The sequence below is a fragment of the Pyrus communis genome, chromosome 4 (genome assembly GCF_041283825.1).
Source record: "Pyrus communis isolate YQ-2024b chromosome 4, ASM4128382v1, whole genome shotgun sequence".
NCBI classification, from domain to species: domain Eukaryota; kingdom Viridiplantae; phylum Streptophyta; class Magnoliopsida; order Rosales; family Rosaceae; genus Pyrus; species Pyrus communis.
Window position 1 is genome coordinate 18,238,262 of NC_142568.1, and position 15,534 is coordinate 18,253,795.

At 37.4% G+C, this 15,534-nt stretch overlaps 4 protein-coding genes and 1 long non-coding RNA gene across 9 annotated transcripts; 2 read left to right on the forward strand and 3 right to left on the reverse strand.

Moving 5' to 3' along the window:
* Nucleotides 1-694: 694 nt before the first annotated feature.
* Nucleotides 695-5,166, reverse strand: LOC137723143 (vacuolar cation/proton exchanger 3). Of its 3 annotated transcripts, none has more exons than XM_088692730.1 (12): nucleotides 5,050-5,166; nucleotides 3,934-4,269; nucleotides 3,616-3,683; nucleotides 3,498-3,526; nucleotides 2,955-3,151; nucleotides 2,599-2,808; nucleotides 2,084-2,218; nucleotides 1,878-1,994; nucleotides 1,732-1,785; nucleotides 1,511-1,627; nucleotides 1,327-1,421; nucleotides 695-1,051 (listed from the first exon to the last, which is right to left on the reverse strand). In XM_088692730.1, the coding sequence occupies exons 2-12, from the start codon at nucleotides 4,213-4,215 to the stop codon at nucleotides 1,039-1,041; spliced, it is 1,317 nt and encodes a 438-aa protein (XP_088548856.1). In that variant the 5' UTR covers nucleotides 4,216-4,269; nucleotides 5,050-5,166; the 3' UTR covers nucleotides 695-1,038. The 3 variants fall into 3 exon arrangements, with proteins under 3 accessions (XP_088548856.1, XP_088548857.1, XP_088548855.1); XM_088692729.1 differs by lacking the exon at nucleotides 5,050-5,166 and adding an exon at nucleotides 1,177-1,219 and having other exon boundaries at nucleotides 798-1,051; nucleotides 3,934-4,307; XM_088692731.1 differs by lacking the exon at nucleotides 5,050-5,166 and having other exon boundaries at nucleotides 2,674-2,808; nucleotides 3,934-4,354.
* A 411-nt stretch (nucleotides 5,167-5,577) lies between these two features.
* On the reverse strand, nucleotides 5,578-7,882 carry LOC137723609 (S-adenosyl-L-methionine-dependent methyltransferases superfamily protein). Of its 2 annotated transcripts, none has more exons than XM_068462807.2 (7): nucleotides 7,675-7,882; nucleotides 7,529-7,590; nucleotides 6,918-7,051; nucleotides 6,566-6,711; nucleotides 6,300-6,371; nucleotides 6,020-6,124; nucleotides 5,578-5,937 (listed from the first exon to the last, which is right to left on the reverse strand). In XM_068462807.2, exons 1-7 carry the CDS (start codon nucleotides 7,733-7,735, stop codon nucleotides 5,747-5,749), a joined length of 771 nt encoding a protein of 256 aa, XP_068318908.1. In that variant the 5' UTR covers nucleotides 7,736-7,882; the 3' UTR covers nucleotides 5,578-5,746. The 2 variants fall into 2 exon arrangements, with proteins under 2 accessions (XP_068318908.1, XP_068318907.1); XM_068462806.2 differs by having other exon boundaries at nucleotides 6,017-6,124; nucleotides 7,675-7,879.
* A 720-nt stretch (nucleotides 7,883-8,602) lies between these two features.
* Nucleotides 8,603-11,896, forward strand: LOC137723016 (26S proteasome regulatory subunit S10B homolog B). The gene is made up of 10 exons (XM_068462169.2): nucleotides 8,603-9,041; nucleotides 9,274-9,393; nucleotides 9,498-9,634; nucleotides 9,728-9,889; nucleotides 10,013-10,099; nucleotides 10,248-10,334; nucleotides 10,419-10,556; nucleotides 10,717-10,908; nucleotides 10,985-11,083; nucleotides 11,574-11,896. The coding sequence occupies exons 1-10, from the start codon at nucleotides 8,936-8,938 to the stop codon at nucleotides 11,646-11,648; spliced, it is 1,203 nt and encodes a 400-aa protein (XP_068318270.1). The 5' UTR covers nucleotides 8,603-8,935; the 3' UTR covers nucleotides 11,649-11,896.
* Nucleotides 11,897-13,034: 1,138 nt separating this feature from the next.
* On the forward strand, nucleotides 13,035-15,382 carry LOC137723017 (GDSL esterase/lipase WDL1-like). 2 transcript variants are annotated; one of them, XM_068462171.2, is made up of 5 exons: nucleotides 13,036-13,344; nucleotides 13,740-13,817; nucleotides 14,126-14,266; nucleotides 14,388-14,611; nucleotides 14,828-15,382. In XM_068462171.2, the coding sequence occupies exons 1-5, from the start codon at nucleotides 13,234-13,236 to the stop codon at nucleotides 15,057-15,059; spliced, it is 786 nt and encodes a 261-aa protein (XP_068318272.1). In that variant the 5' UTR covers nucleotides 13,036-13,233; the 3' UTR covers nucleotides 15,060-15,382. The 2 variants fall into 2 exon arrangements, with proteins under 2 accessions (XP_088548859.1, XP_068318272.1); XM_088692733.1 differs by lacking the exon at nucleotides 13,740-13,817 and having other exon boundaries at nucleotides 13,035-13,344.
* On the reverse strand, nucleotides 13,991-14,498 carry LOC148697575 (uncharacterized). The gene is made up of 2 exons (XR_015961738.1): nucleotides 14,369-14,498; nucleotides 13,991-14,222 (listed from the first exon to the last, which is right to left on the reverse strand). It is a non-coding gene; the product is annotated as an uncharacterized LOC148697575 (long non-coding RNA).
* Nucleotides 15,383-15,534: the final 152 nt, after the last annotated feature.

The window sequence follows — 15,534 nt, forward strand, 5'->3', positions numbered from 1 at the left end:
AATTATATTGTTAGATGATTATGTAACTTAAGAGTGTAATTTTGAACAATTATAGTGTAACCTTATCTCATACATTTGATGTGAACTTCTTGTTGTATCTCATACATTCGATGCTGTAGTAAAACCATTATGATGCAATGTAATTTTATCATATTACTATTAAGGGAGGAGGAAGGTTCAAAACTTTTACAATAATTTAGGAAGAGGAGTTTCAAAACCGAAACACATGAGTGAAACCCAGATACTATTCATTAGGATAGTGAACCACATGCTCATTTCTTGGAAATGTGAAATGTGATGAAAAGAATAAAAGTAAAACCACTTAGTACTACAGTCTAATAATATTCATCTTAATTTATAAGTGAAAGGTCTTCGATTAGAATATTATGATTGGCGAGTTTGATGTCAATTTATTCTCAAGCATCCTTTAGAGCTTGTTTGGAAGTTTTTTTTTTTAAATGACTGAAAGCGTTTTTAACGAAAATATTTTTGGGTTCTAAAAGCAATTAAAATGTTTGCTGTAAGAAGCACATAACTGGAACTTGGAGGAAACATTTTAAGTGTTTTTTTATGATTCACTTGTTCTAAAAACATTTTTAACAAAAACGTTTTCAGCCATTTTAAAAGCACTTCTAAACGAGCTTTTAACTATTAAACTATAGTACGAAGTATTAGATTTAATTCTCGCGGATTGTGAGTTTAAACTAATATATATGATTGGCCCATTATGTAGCCTAATTCAAATTTCCGACCTCTTAATATAAATAAATAGTCATATTAAAAGAAAAATAAAAGAATAAAAGAAAAACCGTAGCCAGGGCTGGGAAGCCCTTTATTTGAATAACAAATCAATCTGGCCAATGTTAACGAAATCAATTGGGCCCAAATAATTTATCTCATCGCAGGCTAAGGAAGGAAGCATATTTCCACTTTTGGGAGTGACCTTGAACCAATCCTGCCCTCAAGTTTCTCCGACGTCAATCAAAGGATGTGAATACTGCCTTTAATTCATAACTGGTCTCATCAAGTTGATGCTAGCTATTTGTTTGTTCTGCGGAAACAAATCAACATGTTTCAAATATGGTTTATATATATATATATATATATATATATATATATGCGTGTAGAGAGCTTTGAGAATTGAAAAGGGTTGGTGTTTACGGCATTTTTAATTACCGGGAGTGATTTCTACACGCCTCTTTTTACCTTCCGTTCACGCCTATTGAAGTTGACCACCCTTGATTCAAACCAAAGACCAAAATAGAATAGTGGTGTACAGGATGTGAAAAAGTGTATGCAGAAGTCATTTCTCTTCTAACGACTCACCGATCGAGGGGTGTTTCGTATACGAAGAAGCAGATTCCAATGACAATGTAGCAGAGAATAAGAACCAATCCTTTCACATAATGTGAAGTCCCATCCTAAAAAAAATCAAGGTTAAAAACATATGAGAAAGTATGATATACTTAATATATATGAAGTTATGTATGATTAATCATGTGAGTATTACTTGTAGAGCAAAGGCTGCTGTGATCACTGCTAGAGCAAATGACACTGTCTCAATCAGATTGAAGTTCAGATCCATGTTAACTCCCATTATCCAACCAACGACAGCGCAGCACGGAACCTGCGTCATGCGTATATAAAGAAAAGAGTTTTAGTTAATGGAACTTTTGTTCTTCTGGTTTGGAAAGACACTACAGTAATTGAGCTTAGGTTATGAACACGAACCACGAACATTGCAATCTGAGTTGCAGACCCCAAAGAGACTGCTAAAGATATGTCCTGCCATTGTGCAAAACAGAAAAATGTAAACTTAATTATAGCTTCCTGCAAGAAGAGGAGATCAATTAATCAAAGATAATAGGATTACTCACCAACTTGTTCTTGAGAGCAAATATGATCGATCCTGCATGCTCAGCTGCATTTCCAAGAATCGGTACAAGGATGAGGCTGAGGAAGCTGACTGACAAACCCCAGGATCTTGACGCATCCTAATATAATACACGAATTCAGTGAATGTGCATGTCTTGATGAGAAGGTTTACAAACCCACTAAACAACATAGTGTACTAATTAATTACCTCAATTGTGCCCACCACATACTCAGACAGCAAAGCTGTGATGGTAGTGACAACAAACAACCAAGAAAATCCACTCCAGAAACCGACCTCAGCCACATCTTCTTGAACATCCTTGTCGCCATCAACTTCCGATACCTGCTAAGTTGCATTTTTCCTAATGAATTAGCCGAGCTCTAACATTTCAACAACTTGTTTTTGTGAAGGGAAGCACTGAAAATGCAAGTTTAATGCACATATCATCAATTGCTTTAACATAAATTCTCTTTGTTTTGGGATCTTCATTCTCTTATATCAGTTCAGTATGAAGACTTGCATGACAAGTAAGCAGAAAAAAAATAAACAGATGAAAAGTTTCATCAATGGTAGCATGAATTTTCATGTAACGATTCTTCTGTATTATATAATTAGATTGATGCTTTTATTATATCATCTATTTCCTATGCAGTACTCATCAGACAGAGGGTGGAATCATGAAAATAAAATCATGATTGCAGCAAAAAAATTAGGATAATTACTTGCTGAGATTCGAAATATCCATGGTGAGTCCACAGTTGGAAGAATAAGAATGCAGTATAAGAAAGTAGCATTACGATACTAAAGGCCCTTGAGATTTGGAGTGTTTGGTCCGCTGCTACTGCAGAGTCCCCAGCGTATCGAAGCAACATCGGTAGCATGTGGCAGAATGTGCCTAGCAGTAGAAGGAGAGAGTTCACATTCGCCTGTCTCTGATGAAAACAATATGCATATAAAGTTTATAAGAAAAAGCAATTCAGGTATACGCAGCAACATATAATTCGGATAATTTAAAAAGAAAGTTCAAACCAAAGAATTACGGAAGTTAAAATCCGAAAATTATTCTTAGTATTCTTACTCTTTCAAATTTTTGCTCCCCTCTGAGGTTGGCAAGGCCACCGCAGAAAAGGGAGGTGCCAAGGACCAAGAGAAGGTTGGAAAGAACTGAACCCAAGAGAGAATACTTGAGCAAAGCTATGTTATTTTGGCTTAGAGCTGATATTGCTATGATCAGCTCTGTGGCATTACCAAATGTTGCATTCAGAAGCCCCCCAACTGCAAACCAAAACCACAAAATATTGTGAGAGTCAAATTCTGTTAATGTCAATTTCATACTTCAGTCTCGTTCTCCAAGGGTTCGTCTTGTCAAGGATTGGATTAGATTCGATAACTCACTATATTCAAGATATGTTTAAAGAAGTAACGAAGAGATTAGAAGGCATAAAATTCATTCGAGTCTAATCCCTTCTAATCCATTCGAAATGAAAAATTATTCAGCTCTACGTACGTTCGACATAACCTTGAATCGTATGTTTTATCCAATACCATCAAATCCTAGGCACCAAACGAGCCGTCATAAGTAACAATATAAAAAATAAAATAAAAAATGAATACAATTTACCTGTTGGACCAGTGTAGTATGATATTTGTCTGCAATTTGAAGTACAAAATCATAGTGGCAAAGATTAATCCAAGCATAATTTTGAAGAAAGTCTAACTGATTGTGTAGAACGCCTTACTCTGTAAGGAAACTGATCCGCTCAGCAAGTAAGGTTATTGCAAGTAAGCTCAGAGCGAAAATCCAGGGCTGTCAAAAGACGAAGGTTAGTCGTTTTTAACACGCCTTTTTATAGCCCGTAGTGATTTTCGTACTCCTGTTAAGTCACTTGATTCTCTTTTGATTAAAATGAAAATGGGTGCGAAAATCACCAAAAATGCTGAGTGAAAAAAATATTAAAAAATATTCAATTTAGAGTCCAACGGATAAAAAAAAGAAGTACGAAATTCATCACCAAATTGTATGGAATATTTAATGTTAATTAAGTGAAAGCACTCACCTTTCCGAAGCCATAGCACACAGCAATAATGGATAGAGGAATGGTGGGAAGGAGAACTGAAAGCTTAGTCCCAAAAAGAACAACTTGAAGATTTACGAGCAACTGCCTAAGGTGGCGGTTCTGGACACCATTTGCTAGTGAAGGATCCGACTTTCTGCGCAGCGAAGACGCTGACATTTGCCTGGCTGTCCTGCCATGGTGGTTGTTCACCTCCTCCGCCTCCTCCCTTGTGTCATTGATAGGGTTGCCGTTTTCCAAGAGGCATTCTTGGTTGGAAGCCATTTTTGGTTTGAGAGTTAGAGATCAAACCCCGGTGCAAGGGGACGGACATAAACACTCTGGTTGAGAGTAGAGAGAGAGAGAGAGAGAGAGAGAGAGAGAGATTATTATGTCATCTGAGTAATGAAGGGACACATATTGTATCGGCATGCATGTTGCCAGATGTGGAGACGGTCACAAATGCATGTCAGTCACAGAGCAAGCAAAACATTAACTCCATCAGTTTATTGTTGAGGTGTGCCATGAGTTTCAAGGCCCATTCATATTGTTTCCTTTTGTGCATGGAAAGAGATCATCTTCGAATTTCTTCCACCTAATTCTCTTCATCAAATAATTCGGACCCTTGAAATTTGATCCAATGACTACAAATACAGGCCCACTCTAAAAGTTATAATAACTTTAAGTGTTGGATCAAATTTCAAAGACCCGAATTGTTTGATAAGAAGAATTAGGTGGAAGGGATCTAGAGAGGATATCTTTCCTTTGTGCATATCATTTTTTTCAATACGATGTCATGAGTTTCATGGCCCATTCATATTGTTTCCTTTTGTGCATATCATTTTTTTCAATACAATATTCTAATTTACGAGAAAAATTATTTAAATTGAAGTACAATACGATATTCTCTATATTATTCTAATTTCCAAGAACGATGATTTAGATTGAGATGCAATATGATATATTCTTTACATTTTTTTAATTTAAGAGAAAGATGATTCAGATTGCTATACAAAAGGACGGGTAAATTGACCTAACCCACATCTATCCGGATATCTTATTATGAACTACATAAATTGCTCAAATATTCGTAGGAAAAGAAGAATTTGATCCACTGACCTCCCAACTTCCAGAAGCCACCAATCCTCGACTAATGTTTTAGGCAATTTTGACAGTTGCTTGAGTTTCTCCTTTGCAGAAATTAAAAAAATATAAAAAATCCCATTCGAAATAACCATGTTATTTGGAAGCATTGGCAACGGCTGTCTCCACGTCCCATGAAGAGACAAGCCAGGCTTCTTTTGGGGCCTATATTTGTTCAAATTACCTCAACCATAACCTTGCATATTTTTGGCTTAATTTCTTAATTTGGTGGATTAACATTAACCAATTTTTGGTAAATATTATTAACCATCCATCCAATTAGTATTATGATGGATATTCTTGGAAAATCTAAAAACCACCACACTAACGAGAATTAGAATTCACTTTGGCCAATCGATCAAGATAATGTACCCGCATTCTTACAAGTTAGTAGTGTAGAATATCAATTTGTCAAAAAAACAAGGGAAATGTTAATCCTTCATGTCCAAGTCTTTATGTGTACTTAATTATCTTTAAACAACATCAATAATAATTAAGACATAATCAAGACAAACTAAGGATTGTTTAAATATCTTCAAAAGTTATTCTGCTACTTCCTACATTCCCATATGCAATTGCAGAAAGATCAAATATTGATATCAGCCACCCAAAAAAAGGGATCGCCTTGCCAATTTGGGACTTCGAATGGCTACTTCTCAAACAAATATAGCTTCTAAACCTTCTCTATTTGGTCGCCGTGGGAAGTTGCTTCTCTTGGTTTGATGCAGTATACACGAGATCCCAGATGCTTTACTTCAAGGCCAGCATCCTCGCAACCAGTGAAGAAGAGTGATTCATCCTCTTTTCCGATTCTGCGTCTCCAACTCATCAGAAATGCTGGCCGGGGCAAACTAAAAGAGTTTCCTGTGAGCAAGAGGTGAACAAGAATGAGCATAGTGTCAACATATACTACTTATACTGGACAAATTTGTCAGCATAGTACCACCACTTTGTTCATCCTTTGCTTGAGGCTGTACTTTACCATCCTTCGGCTTGTAAGATTTGAGGAGAAACAAAAGGGTTTTTATCAAATTTGGATACTGCTTCACATCTGCAAGTAGTCAAGAAAAAGGAACCATTAGCATACCGTTAATGTGCAGCTCCATGAGCATCAGTTTATTTACAATCAAGAGGATATTCAGTACTACAAACATCGGAATAAAGATTCCGACTCTCCAAGGTTTGAAGAAAGATAACTGAGTGAAATCACAACAGGAGAAACTTACACAATAAGATATCACTAGCAATGATTAGGTCCCAGTCTGGATCAGCAGTAGGGAAACTGTCGCCCCATGTATCTGAAAAATTAGCATCCATCTTATGAATTTAATAGAATCCCAGCACAAATTTAAGAAACAGTCAGTCAATTAGAATTTCAACACACTATGTTTTTAGGCAGTAAAAGAAACCCGAGATAAAAAACAATAGTAAAATAAAATGCTCAAGAGTGAAGAAACTGAAGGACAACTCAGTCCAGAAAAGGATGACATACGCTTTATATGAGGAAGGACAGGTGTAATTCCATTTACCCTGCAGTTATGAGCTATATTATCTTCAATTTCCTGATCATTATAGTCTGATGTGGTAATGTCAAGATTAAACAATCTTCGTAGAAAAATTGCCAAAGCACCCGTGCCACTGCCAATCAGTAGACAAACCAACATCAGCTTACAAGCAACAAAGGGTTTCCCCTATGTGAAAAAAGCATCCATGTGATGCAGTCAGTACCTATGATCAACACTAAAAAGTGCGAGGAACAAGAAAAAGAGAAGGATTCAAGTAATCCTTCCATGCAGGAGTAGATGATTGCATACACATATGGAAGAGAAACAGTCGAGAAAAACCTGCCCAGTTCAAGACAATGCCTTCCTTCAATTGATGGCCTGTGTTCAACTAACCATTCTGCAAATGCAAATGTCCCAGGCCAGAGTAAATTGGCATTCAACTGATGAAACGAAAATTCTCGGACGACCAACTCCTGTACCAATCCGAACCACTTATCTTAGTTTAGAGTACTAAAAGTTCTATACTACCAAACTCTACAAAGAAGCAATCAAGAACCAAGCTGAAATATAAACTAAAACTAGAACTCGAAATAATTCTTTTGGCGTTCAACGAAAGGTCGAATACCCCCTGAAACGAATGCACCTAAGCACTCAATTCCACGGAATCGAACTCATATATGTGCTTTTGAGTTTTGATTTATCCATGGAACAAATGATACATATGAATGTAAATGTTGTTTCTAAACTATAAATCGATCGCGTAAAATTAAACTCTAACCTGTTTACGAAATTTCATTTCATTAAGTGATTTCAAATGGGAAAGAGATTAAAAAAAAACACAAATTCAACAAATCAGAACAGAAAAGAAAAAATATGAAAAATTACAGTTAGAGGAAGTGAAAGACAAATTCACGTTTCTGGGTGTTACCCAGATGAAGGAATAGACATACCATCCCAGGAAACTCGTGCCTCCTCTCTACGAAGTTTTGCTGGCTCTCTGTGTTTTCCTCACCTGCAACTTAGACCCACTAAGTTAGAGAGAGAGAGAGAGAGAGAGAGAGAGAGAGAGAGAGAGAGAGAGAGAGAGAGAATATACCACTGGAAGAGTCATCGTCGTCATGAAAAAGCGAAGATGGGGAAAAGAGAGCAATGTCCATCGTCGTCGTTCTTCTGCTCAGAAACAGAAGCTGCGAGGAGGCAAAACCTACCCGGAGAAGAAAACAAGGATTGGAAATTAAAATCCTGCCCCCAAAACAGTAAAAATTCAGAAATCAGTCTCAATATTTTGAGTATTCTTCTTTTCTTCTTGTATTTGAGGGAAAATATTGTTAATTCCCCCCTTATATTTGAGAAACTCTCGCGGTTTACCCAATAATATTTTATCATTTTGTTTCCAAATACAAATAGGTTTTCGTTCACAAATTAGGAAATTATTAAATAATTTATGTTCTTGAAATTTAATCCAACGGTTACAAATAGGAGCAAACTCTAAAAAGTTATAATAATTTTAGTCATTAGATCAAATTTTAAGTGTCCGAATTACATAATAAGGAGGATTAGGTGGAAGAAATCTGACCACAAATTAAACATCAAATACTTCAAAGTTTGAATTTTCTGTTCTTTTTATTTTACTTTTTATAGAATGATTTTTTATATTAAGATTTGAAAGAATAAACCTCATCATCCACTAAATTTGTAACTTAGGAACACTTCTAATTTTGCTCTTCAAAATTTTTATATTTAAAATTAAAATACATTTTTTTAACAAACGATACTATTTATACTAAGGGAGTAAGAGTGGAAAAAAGTCTCACATTGAATTACCCATAATAATATGGTTTAAATGCATCTTTTGCGAGAATTAAACCTAAAACCTCTTACTTACAAGTGAACATAGAAATACTACTATACAGTAACATTAAATGACAATTAAAAATATACTTTAAAAAATGTAAAATAATATTTTTAGAGTCCAAATAACAGTACAATTTAAATATATATATCAAATGGGAAGGAAGGATTGTAATGTTTGGCAAAAAGGGAACGAAGAGGATTCGAACCCCCAACCTCGTGCATAGAGTTAGAAAGACTAATAAACCATTGAAACAGGTCAGCCTCCCTCCCTCTCGCCTCTCTCTCTCTCTCTCATATCGGCGTCGCCGGAGCCACCGAATCCATCGCTGCTAGGGTCATCCACCACCACCACAAACCCAGCCACCAGACTAAAAGCCCGAGTCCATCAGGATTCCATAGTTTCGGAACACAAGGACCACCACTATAAATAAATTTGCCCACCACTCTCTCTAATTCAAAGAGTTACTATATACTTCTCTCCACCAAAGAAGCGCTGCGCTGCGATGACGACAGAGACATCAGAGGACGCCGTACGCCGTCGCACTGCGGTTTTCGACTACCGCAAAAGGTTACTCCAGCACAAGGAGCTCGACTCCCGAGTTCGCGCAGGTCAATTCCGCACCCTGAAACCCTATCCCCTTTTTCAGTTATCAAATTAATTGTTCAAATTAGTAAGCTTTTAGTAAGCTCTGCTCTCCCTTTTAGGGTTTCGATTCACATTTCACTTGAGCGATTCTGCTCTGATTTAGGTTTGTTTGGAGCTTTCTGTTGTGAATTGGGAAATTTAGATATTTTGAAGAAACACAATTGATTTGTTTTGCAATGGTGGGACGGTTTGCAGTGAGGGAGAACTTGCGGACTGCAAGGAAAGAATTTGGGAAAACTGAAGATGATTTGAAGTCCCTTCAAAGCGTTGGACAGATTATTGGTGAAGTTCTTCGGCCTCTCGATAATGAACGCTGTAAGCAGATTGTTTTCTTAACGCTTGTTTCATTGTTTAAAGTTTAATTGTTGGAAACCCTGTTAGAACTGCCAATCTAATGGCCATTGTGTTTGCTGCCTCAGTGATTGTGAAGGCCAGTAGTGGCCCTAGATATGTCGTTGGGTGTCGCAGTAAGGTTGACAAGGAAAAACTAGTGACTGGCACGCGTGTTGTTTTGGATATGACGACTTTGACAATCATGCGGGCTCTTCCCAGAGAAGTAATTATTATCCGCTATCATCTGATTATTTGTTATAAAGTTGGACACTTTACTCATCTATTCATGAACATTCTTTCATATTTTTGTTGGCAGGTTGATCCCATTGTATATAATATGCTTCATGAAGATCCTGGTAATGTTAGTTACTCGGCCGTGGGAGGACTATCAGATCAGATCCGAGAACTTAGGGAATCCATAGAACTGCCGCTAATGAATCCTGAACTTTTTCTTAGAGTGGGGATCAAACCTCCCAAGGTAATTTTAAACTGTTGTTGGTGTTCTTCGTATTCTTAGCAATATTTTCAGAAACCTAGAAACTTAGAATTTTCAAATAGAACTTTTCTTTTCTTACTGTATTCACCTTTCAAATTTTTTCAGGGTGTTCTTCTGTATGGTCCTCCGGGAACAGGGAAGACATTACTAGCCAGAGCAATTGCTAGCAACATAGATGCTAACTTTTTAAAGGTTATTCATTCTTCTAGATAGCAGCTTGTTTATGACGTTATAAGTTGTATTGCTGCATATGTAGTTACGTGTTTCTTTGAACAAGACTAGAATCTTTTTAATTGTTTCAACTTATCTTTGATATTGGCTACTGCTATGCCTGGCCTAGGTTGTATCAAGTGCCATTATTGATAAATATATCGGTGAAAGTGCAAGATTGATAAGGGAAATGTTTGGTTATGCCCGTGATCACCAGGTATGAGCTGGAAATTTTTTTTAGCATTATAACATTAAATATTCCTATTTGAAAGATGCTTAATTTTGTTGACTTTGTGTCTAGCCTTGTATCATTTTTATGGATGAGATTGATGCTATTGGTGGACGGCGTTTTAGTGAAGGGACTAGTGCAGACCGAGAAATTCAGCGAACTCTCATGGAGTTGCTTAACCAGTTAGATGGATTTGATCAGCTTGGAAAGGTAAGTATATTTTGATTTAAATCAAGATTGATTTTTTTGGTTTGGTCACAACAGACAGATGAAACTCGCTTACTGGTCATGCTTGTGTAAACCTTTAATGGCATAAAAGTAGATCATAGCTTGGCATGGATTATGGAAGTTGATTAATTTCATTTCGCAGGTGAAAATGATCATGGCAACTAATAGGCCTGATGTCCTGGATCCTGCACTTCTGCGTCCTGGGCGACTAGACCGCAAGATAGAGATCCCATTGCCTAATGAGCAATCAAGAATGGAAATTCTCAAAATCCATGCCGCCGGGATTGCCAAACATGGGGAAATTGATTATGAGGCAGTTGTGAAGCTTGCTGAGGTAAGCATGATTATCTATTTCAAAAGAGTCTGTTACATGCTTTGCCTCAATGATTTGATGCATTGTCTTCATTCAGGGTTTTAATGGAGCTGATCTCCGTAATGTCTGCACTGAAGCTGGGATGTGTGCAATCCGTGCAGAGAGGGATTATGTCATCCATGAAGATTTCATGAAGGTACGCGTTAAATATATTACTGATGTTTTACTCTATTAAAAATGATGAGTAATGAGATGAAATGAGCCTTAAAAACTACATGGGCCATGGTCTCAGTTGTGTGGCATGAAAATCGATTATGTCCATTCCTGAAAATTATGGAAGTCCCAATGCTTCATTTGCGGAGCTACTCCCATACCTTGTTCTAACAATTAGAGATGGAACCCAAGAATGTCTTTGGCGGTGTTTAGGGTTGTCTATTTCATGTTGTTCTAGGTCACAATCTTTAACTTTCTCTTTTGATGGCTTTGTTGGGTTTGACACCTATGGGGTTTGACTACCTACTATCTTAAAGGTCATCGAACCCAAGACCTCAAGGGACAGAATAAGAGTGTGCTACTAAAGTCAAGTGTCGTCAAATATTTGGTGTTTGTCTTGCTCGTTTGGCACTGTGCATGCAAACAATCGATTTTTTATATCTTGCTTCTAAGGGTGTGTTTTTATGTCTCAGGCTGTACGGAAACTGAATGAAGCAAAGAAACTTGAATCTAGTTCCCACTACAACGCAGATTTTGGGAAGGAATGAAACCAGATTTGAATTTTGAACCTACATGAAGAGTTACGTAAAAGTTAAAACTCCGATCATGATCGGGCTGTTGTGCTATATTTTCTCTACGAGATGTGGCTACTGCCCGGTGGTACTGCAACATAGCTTCTAAGAATGTGTTTACCACCAGACTCACATTTTGAATTGCATTTTGACTCACATTTTCTTTACATGAAGAATGTAAGTCAATGTTCAATTCGGGGTTCAAAGATTAATTATTTTCACGAGTGTGCTTCTTTCATAAGAACACGAGCAGAGGCTGCAATGATTCATCGGCATTAAGCTGGATGCTCTGTCTCCTTCCAAATCGTCTTTCTCACCGTTACAGTCGGGAATGTCGCTAATGAATCCAACTCCTCGTCGGCATGACATCTACAAATGTAGTAACTGCGTTGATAATACAAGCTTTCGCAACACAAAACTAAGTCGTTATATGTCGCTACAATGGTTGGCAACTCATCAAACGTTGAAAACTCATGATTCGTCTGACTACCGTTAGTACACTGGGCGACGACCTTTTTACTGTAAGGGGAAACCCTCCGCTCTACCGCTCTACCGCTTATCAGCGTGCGTATCTTCGGAGTTCTCTTAGCACTTTGGGCATTTACAAAGCGGCCAATAAAATAAGAATGTCTGATGATCGAGCTCCAATGCTTGGACACACACTTATATTGTAAAACAAATTTAGTGCAGGTAAGCCGGTAAAAGATTTCAACCTACACACCGTCAGGAAGATCATCAATTGATGATAGTCCTCTCTGTGATGATGAAGACGATCTGTTTGATCTTTTGAACTGACTAGAGGTTGGCAATCCGAGAGACGTCCGGGATGTCTTTCCTTTTGTATTGGAGGACAACATTCTGCTACTCTTGCTCAACTCTGGTGACTTTGCAGATGTGGGTGGCAACATCTTTAGCCGCATCACTTGATGTCTCAATCCCTGCAAGATTAGGGTACTCATAAAATAAAACAAGAGTCGCTGACGCTATGTTTTTATTCAAGTATTGAGTTTGAAGTATATTTTAACATAGACCTCAAGAAAAAGTTGGGGTGGACATGTTGGAATAAAGGAATTCTCAGAGTCGATGCTCTCTCGGAGTTTCCCAACGTAGTTCGAAAATCTAGATAAATTATAATTCATCTAATTTTTATTTAAATGTTCTGATAGATTCAAAGAGTAATACACCTCTAGTATTTCTAGAGCAATCATTTTAAAATTATTTTTAATTCAATTGAACACAAATACGTATGACATGAGTTGACTAGTTGACTAGGATCGTAGCCATTCCTTGGAAGTTTGGACATCACTTTATCCAGAAAAAGAATTCTTTAAAATTTCCGTTGGCCTTGCACACTATTTGCAGCTTGTTTGGTTTTCCTGCCCTTTAAATCCGAGTTTGAATCCCCTCCCCCTATATCTAGGGTAATCAACTTGGTGCCAAAAATTGTTTCTGATTTTTCTACTAGCGTTGTAAATAAAAAATCAACTATATATATAGAAGCCTAAACCTAATCCAACCATAACGTAAGAAAAAGGAGAGAGAGAGAGAGAGAGAGAGAAAGATGGTCGGACCAACAAGACCTCAGTTTGTGATATTTGGCTCGTCCATTGTCCAGTTAAGCTTCTGCAATGGAGGATGGAGTGCCATTCTCGCTGACCTCTATGCTCGTAAGGTACTTCATCAAATTTCTTTCTCGTCATCTCTTTTCCTCAAGAATGTTTATATACACATGATCAATTAATTTCACTTTTATAATTACTTACAAAAAAAACTAGTGTGATTTTTTTTTCGAAGACGTAAATTTCGTGCACTCTTTATTAAAAACCGTCTCTTAATTCTCTTTTACTTTGTGATACAATATTGCATAATACTAATTGGAAAGCAATGTGTGAACCAGCATGATGATGAAATCTGAATTTCTGGTACAATTTCTCCTCCAATTGTAACACAAATATGAAAACTAAAAACTAAAGATGAAATGCTTATCAAATAGGCCCTGTATTTTCATGTCCTAGATAAAGTTCCATGTTAATGGCATTACCGACCTTAATCTCTTCGGGAATATAGGCCGACGTACTGGTGCGAGGATACGCTGGTTGGAACTCGAGGCGTGCTTTGCTGGTTTTGGATCAAGTATTTCCCAAGGTAAGTGTATATGGAGATCTTACCTGAGGGTCTTTAACCGAGGGATAATACATTCAAGGACTTTATTAATTCACTTTAATGAGTGACATGTTTGATATCTGTGTCAAAGCCATACGAGCAGTACTTCTAATTGTATGTCTGTGCGTTTGCGGGCGTATGTACTGAATTAGAACTCAGGTTCAAGAACATATAGAATATAGCTCATACAATTGGTGTCCGGAAACTGCATAGGAGATGCTTCTTCCTAATACGTACTTATACATGTAGTTTTGATGCTGATGTTGTGTGATTATAATTGACATATACAGGATGCCACAATTCAGCCATCTTTGGTGATAGTCTATTTCGGTGGTAATGATTCGTTGGATCCTCATCCGTCAGGGCTAGGCGCTCATGTACCACTTCCTGAATATAAAGAAAATATGAGAAAGATTGGTAAACATTTAAAGGTAATAATCTGTAGAGAGGTGAAAATCTGCAAGATATGGATGACATTTGTATAAACAACTTTGTTGGCGCGTAATGCATATAATTCTAACAGTATAACTAACAGATTCATCTGGTTGCCAGAGTCTTTCAGAAAAAACTCGCGTTATCTTTCTTACTGCTCCTCCTGTCAACGAGGAACAAATTCATGAAGCCAGTGACTATGTTCCGCCAGAGAATCGAACAAACGAATCCTGCAAAGCATATTCAGATGCTTGTTTAGACGTGTGCCGGGACTTGGATATCAAAGGTGTTGATTTATGGACTTCAATTCAAAAAAGAAAAGACTGGTCTACTACGTGCTTTACGTATGTTCAATTTCATATTATAAATTATCCTTCCACTTAATCAGATAAGGAGTTGTTATTGGCACTTCGAAAATATCATCTTCCATCTACTTTATTATTTATTTCACAAATGCAAAGTGCATGATGACCTTTTTGGAGTGTCAATAACAGCTCCCAAGCGTTTAACAATTCCACTTATCTAACAATTTGGTGCGTGTATGATGCTGATCTGTCCAGGGATGGAGTCCATTTTTCATCCGAAGGGAGCAAGATTGTGGGGGAGGAGATACTGAAGGTGCTTAGGGAAGCAGAATGGGAGCCCCGCCTACACTGGAAATCATTGCCAACGGAATTTTCGGAGGATTCGCCTTATGATCCGCCCGCTGCTGATGGAAAAACAACTATAAACATCGCTGAGATCAGCGTTAATGAGGGTGTCAAGCATTGGGGACTAAGCAATGAGATTTAAGATATAGTGCAAGTTTGTTTTGCTTTCCCCCCCCCCCCCCCCCCCACACACACATATGTAGATATAATTCAATAGCAGAACCCTAGCTGAATCATACAGCCGAAGGTAGATAATGGCTGTATAGAATTCGGCCTGTTAATTACTAAGAGTACTTTGCATAAGTGATAATAATTGAGGACTTGTACATACAATAGTAGAGAGTATTCAAGCTCAAGAGAAGAGTTCAACTCCCGCTCTTCCTCAACCTCGGCCTAAGGCCTCCTTTTTACCGATGCTAAAGGAAAATTATAAGTGAATGATATTCTGAATTTACATATGATAAAGATTCAGCTGCCTGAAATGTTTTGAGACAAATGGTTATTAAAACCCTCCCCAGAATCCAAGCACTCATCAGTCATCACTACGTGCTCGTCAGATGAACATGCATCTTCTTGTAAGTGAGATCACTGATACAAATACTTCTTTCACGGCAAAA

Bases quoted from the DNA above. Each gene is read 5' to 3' on its own strand.
- LOC137723143 (XM_088692729.1), bottom strand. From the start codon at position 4,215: ATGGCTTCCAACCAAGAATGCCTCTTGGAAAACGGCAACCCTATCAAT. The intron at 1,995-2,083 runs GTAATTAATTAG...GTATTATATTAG, and splicing joins ATGTGGTGGGCACAATTGAG to GATGCGTCAAGATCCTGGGG. The intron at 1,220-1,326 runs GTGAGTCGTTAG...CAACTTCAATAG, and splicing joins TACGAAACACCCCTCGATCG to GCGTGAACGGAAGGTAAAAA.
- LOC137723609 (XM_068462806.2), bottom strand. From the start codon at position 7,735: ATGGACATTGCTCTCTTTTCCCCATCTTCGCTTTTTCATGACGACGAT. The intron at 6,125-6,299 runs GTAAGTTTCTCC...GACTACTTGCAG, and splicing joins TGCTAGTGATATCTTATTGT to ATGTGAAGCAGTATCCAAAT. The intron at 5,938-6,016 runs GTACTATGCTGA...TCTTGCTCACAG, and splicing joins AAAGGATGAACAAAGTGGTG to GAAACTCTTTTAGTTTGCCC.
- LOC137723016 (XM_068462169.2), top strand. From the start codon at position 8,936: ATGACGACAGAGACATCAGAGGACGCCGTACGCCGTCGCACTGCGGTT. The intron at 9,394-9,497 runs GTAAGCAGATTG...TTGCTGCCTCAG, and splicing joins GCCTCTCGATAATGAACGCT to TGATTGTGAAGGCCAGTAGT. The intron at 9,635-9,727 runs GTAATTATTATC...TTTTGTTGGCAG, and splicing joins TGCGGGCTCTTCCCAGAGAA to GTTGATCCCATTGTATATAA.
- LOC137723017 (XM_068462171.2), top strand. From the start codon at position 13,234: ATGGTCGGACCAACAAGACCTCAGTTTGTGATATTTGGCTCGTCCATT. The intron at 13,818-14,125 runs GTAAGTGTATAT...TGACATATACAG, and splicing joins TGGATCAAGTATTTCCCAAG to GATGCCACAATTCAGCCATC. The intron at 14,612-14,827 runs GTATGTTCAATT...TGATCTGTCCAG, and splicing joins TGGTCTACTACGTGCTTTAC to GGATGGAGTCCATTTTTCAT.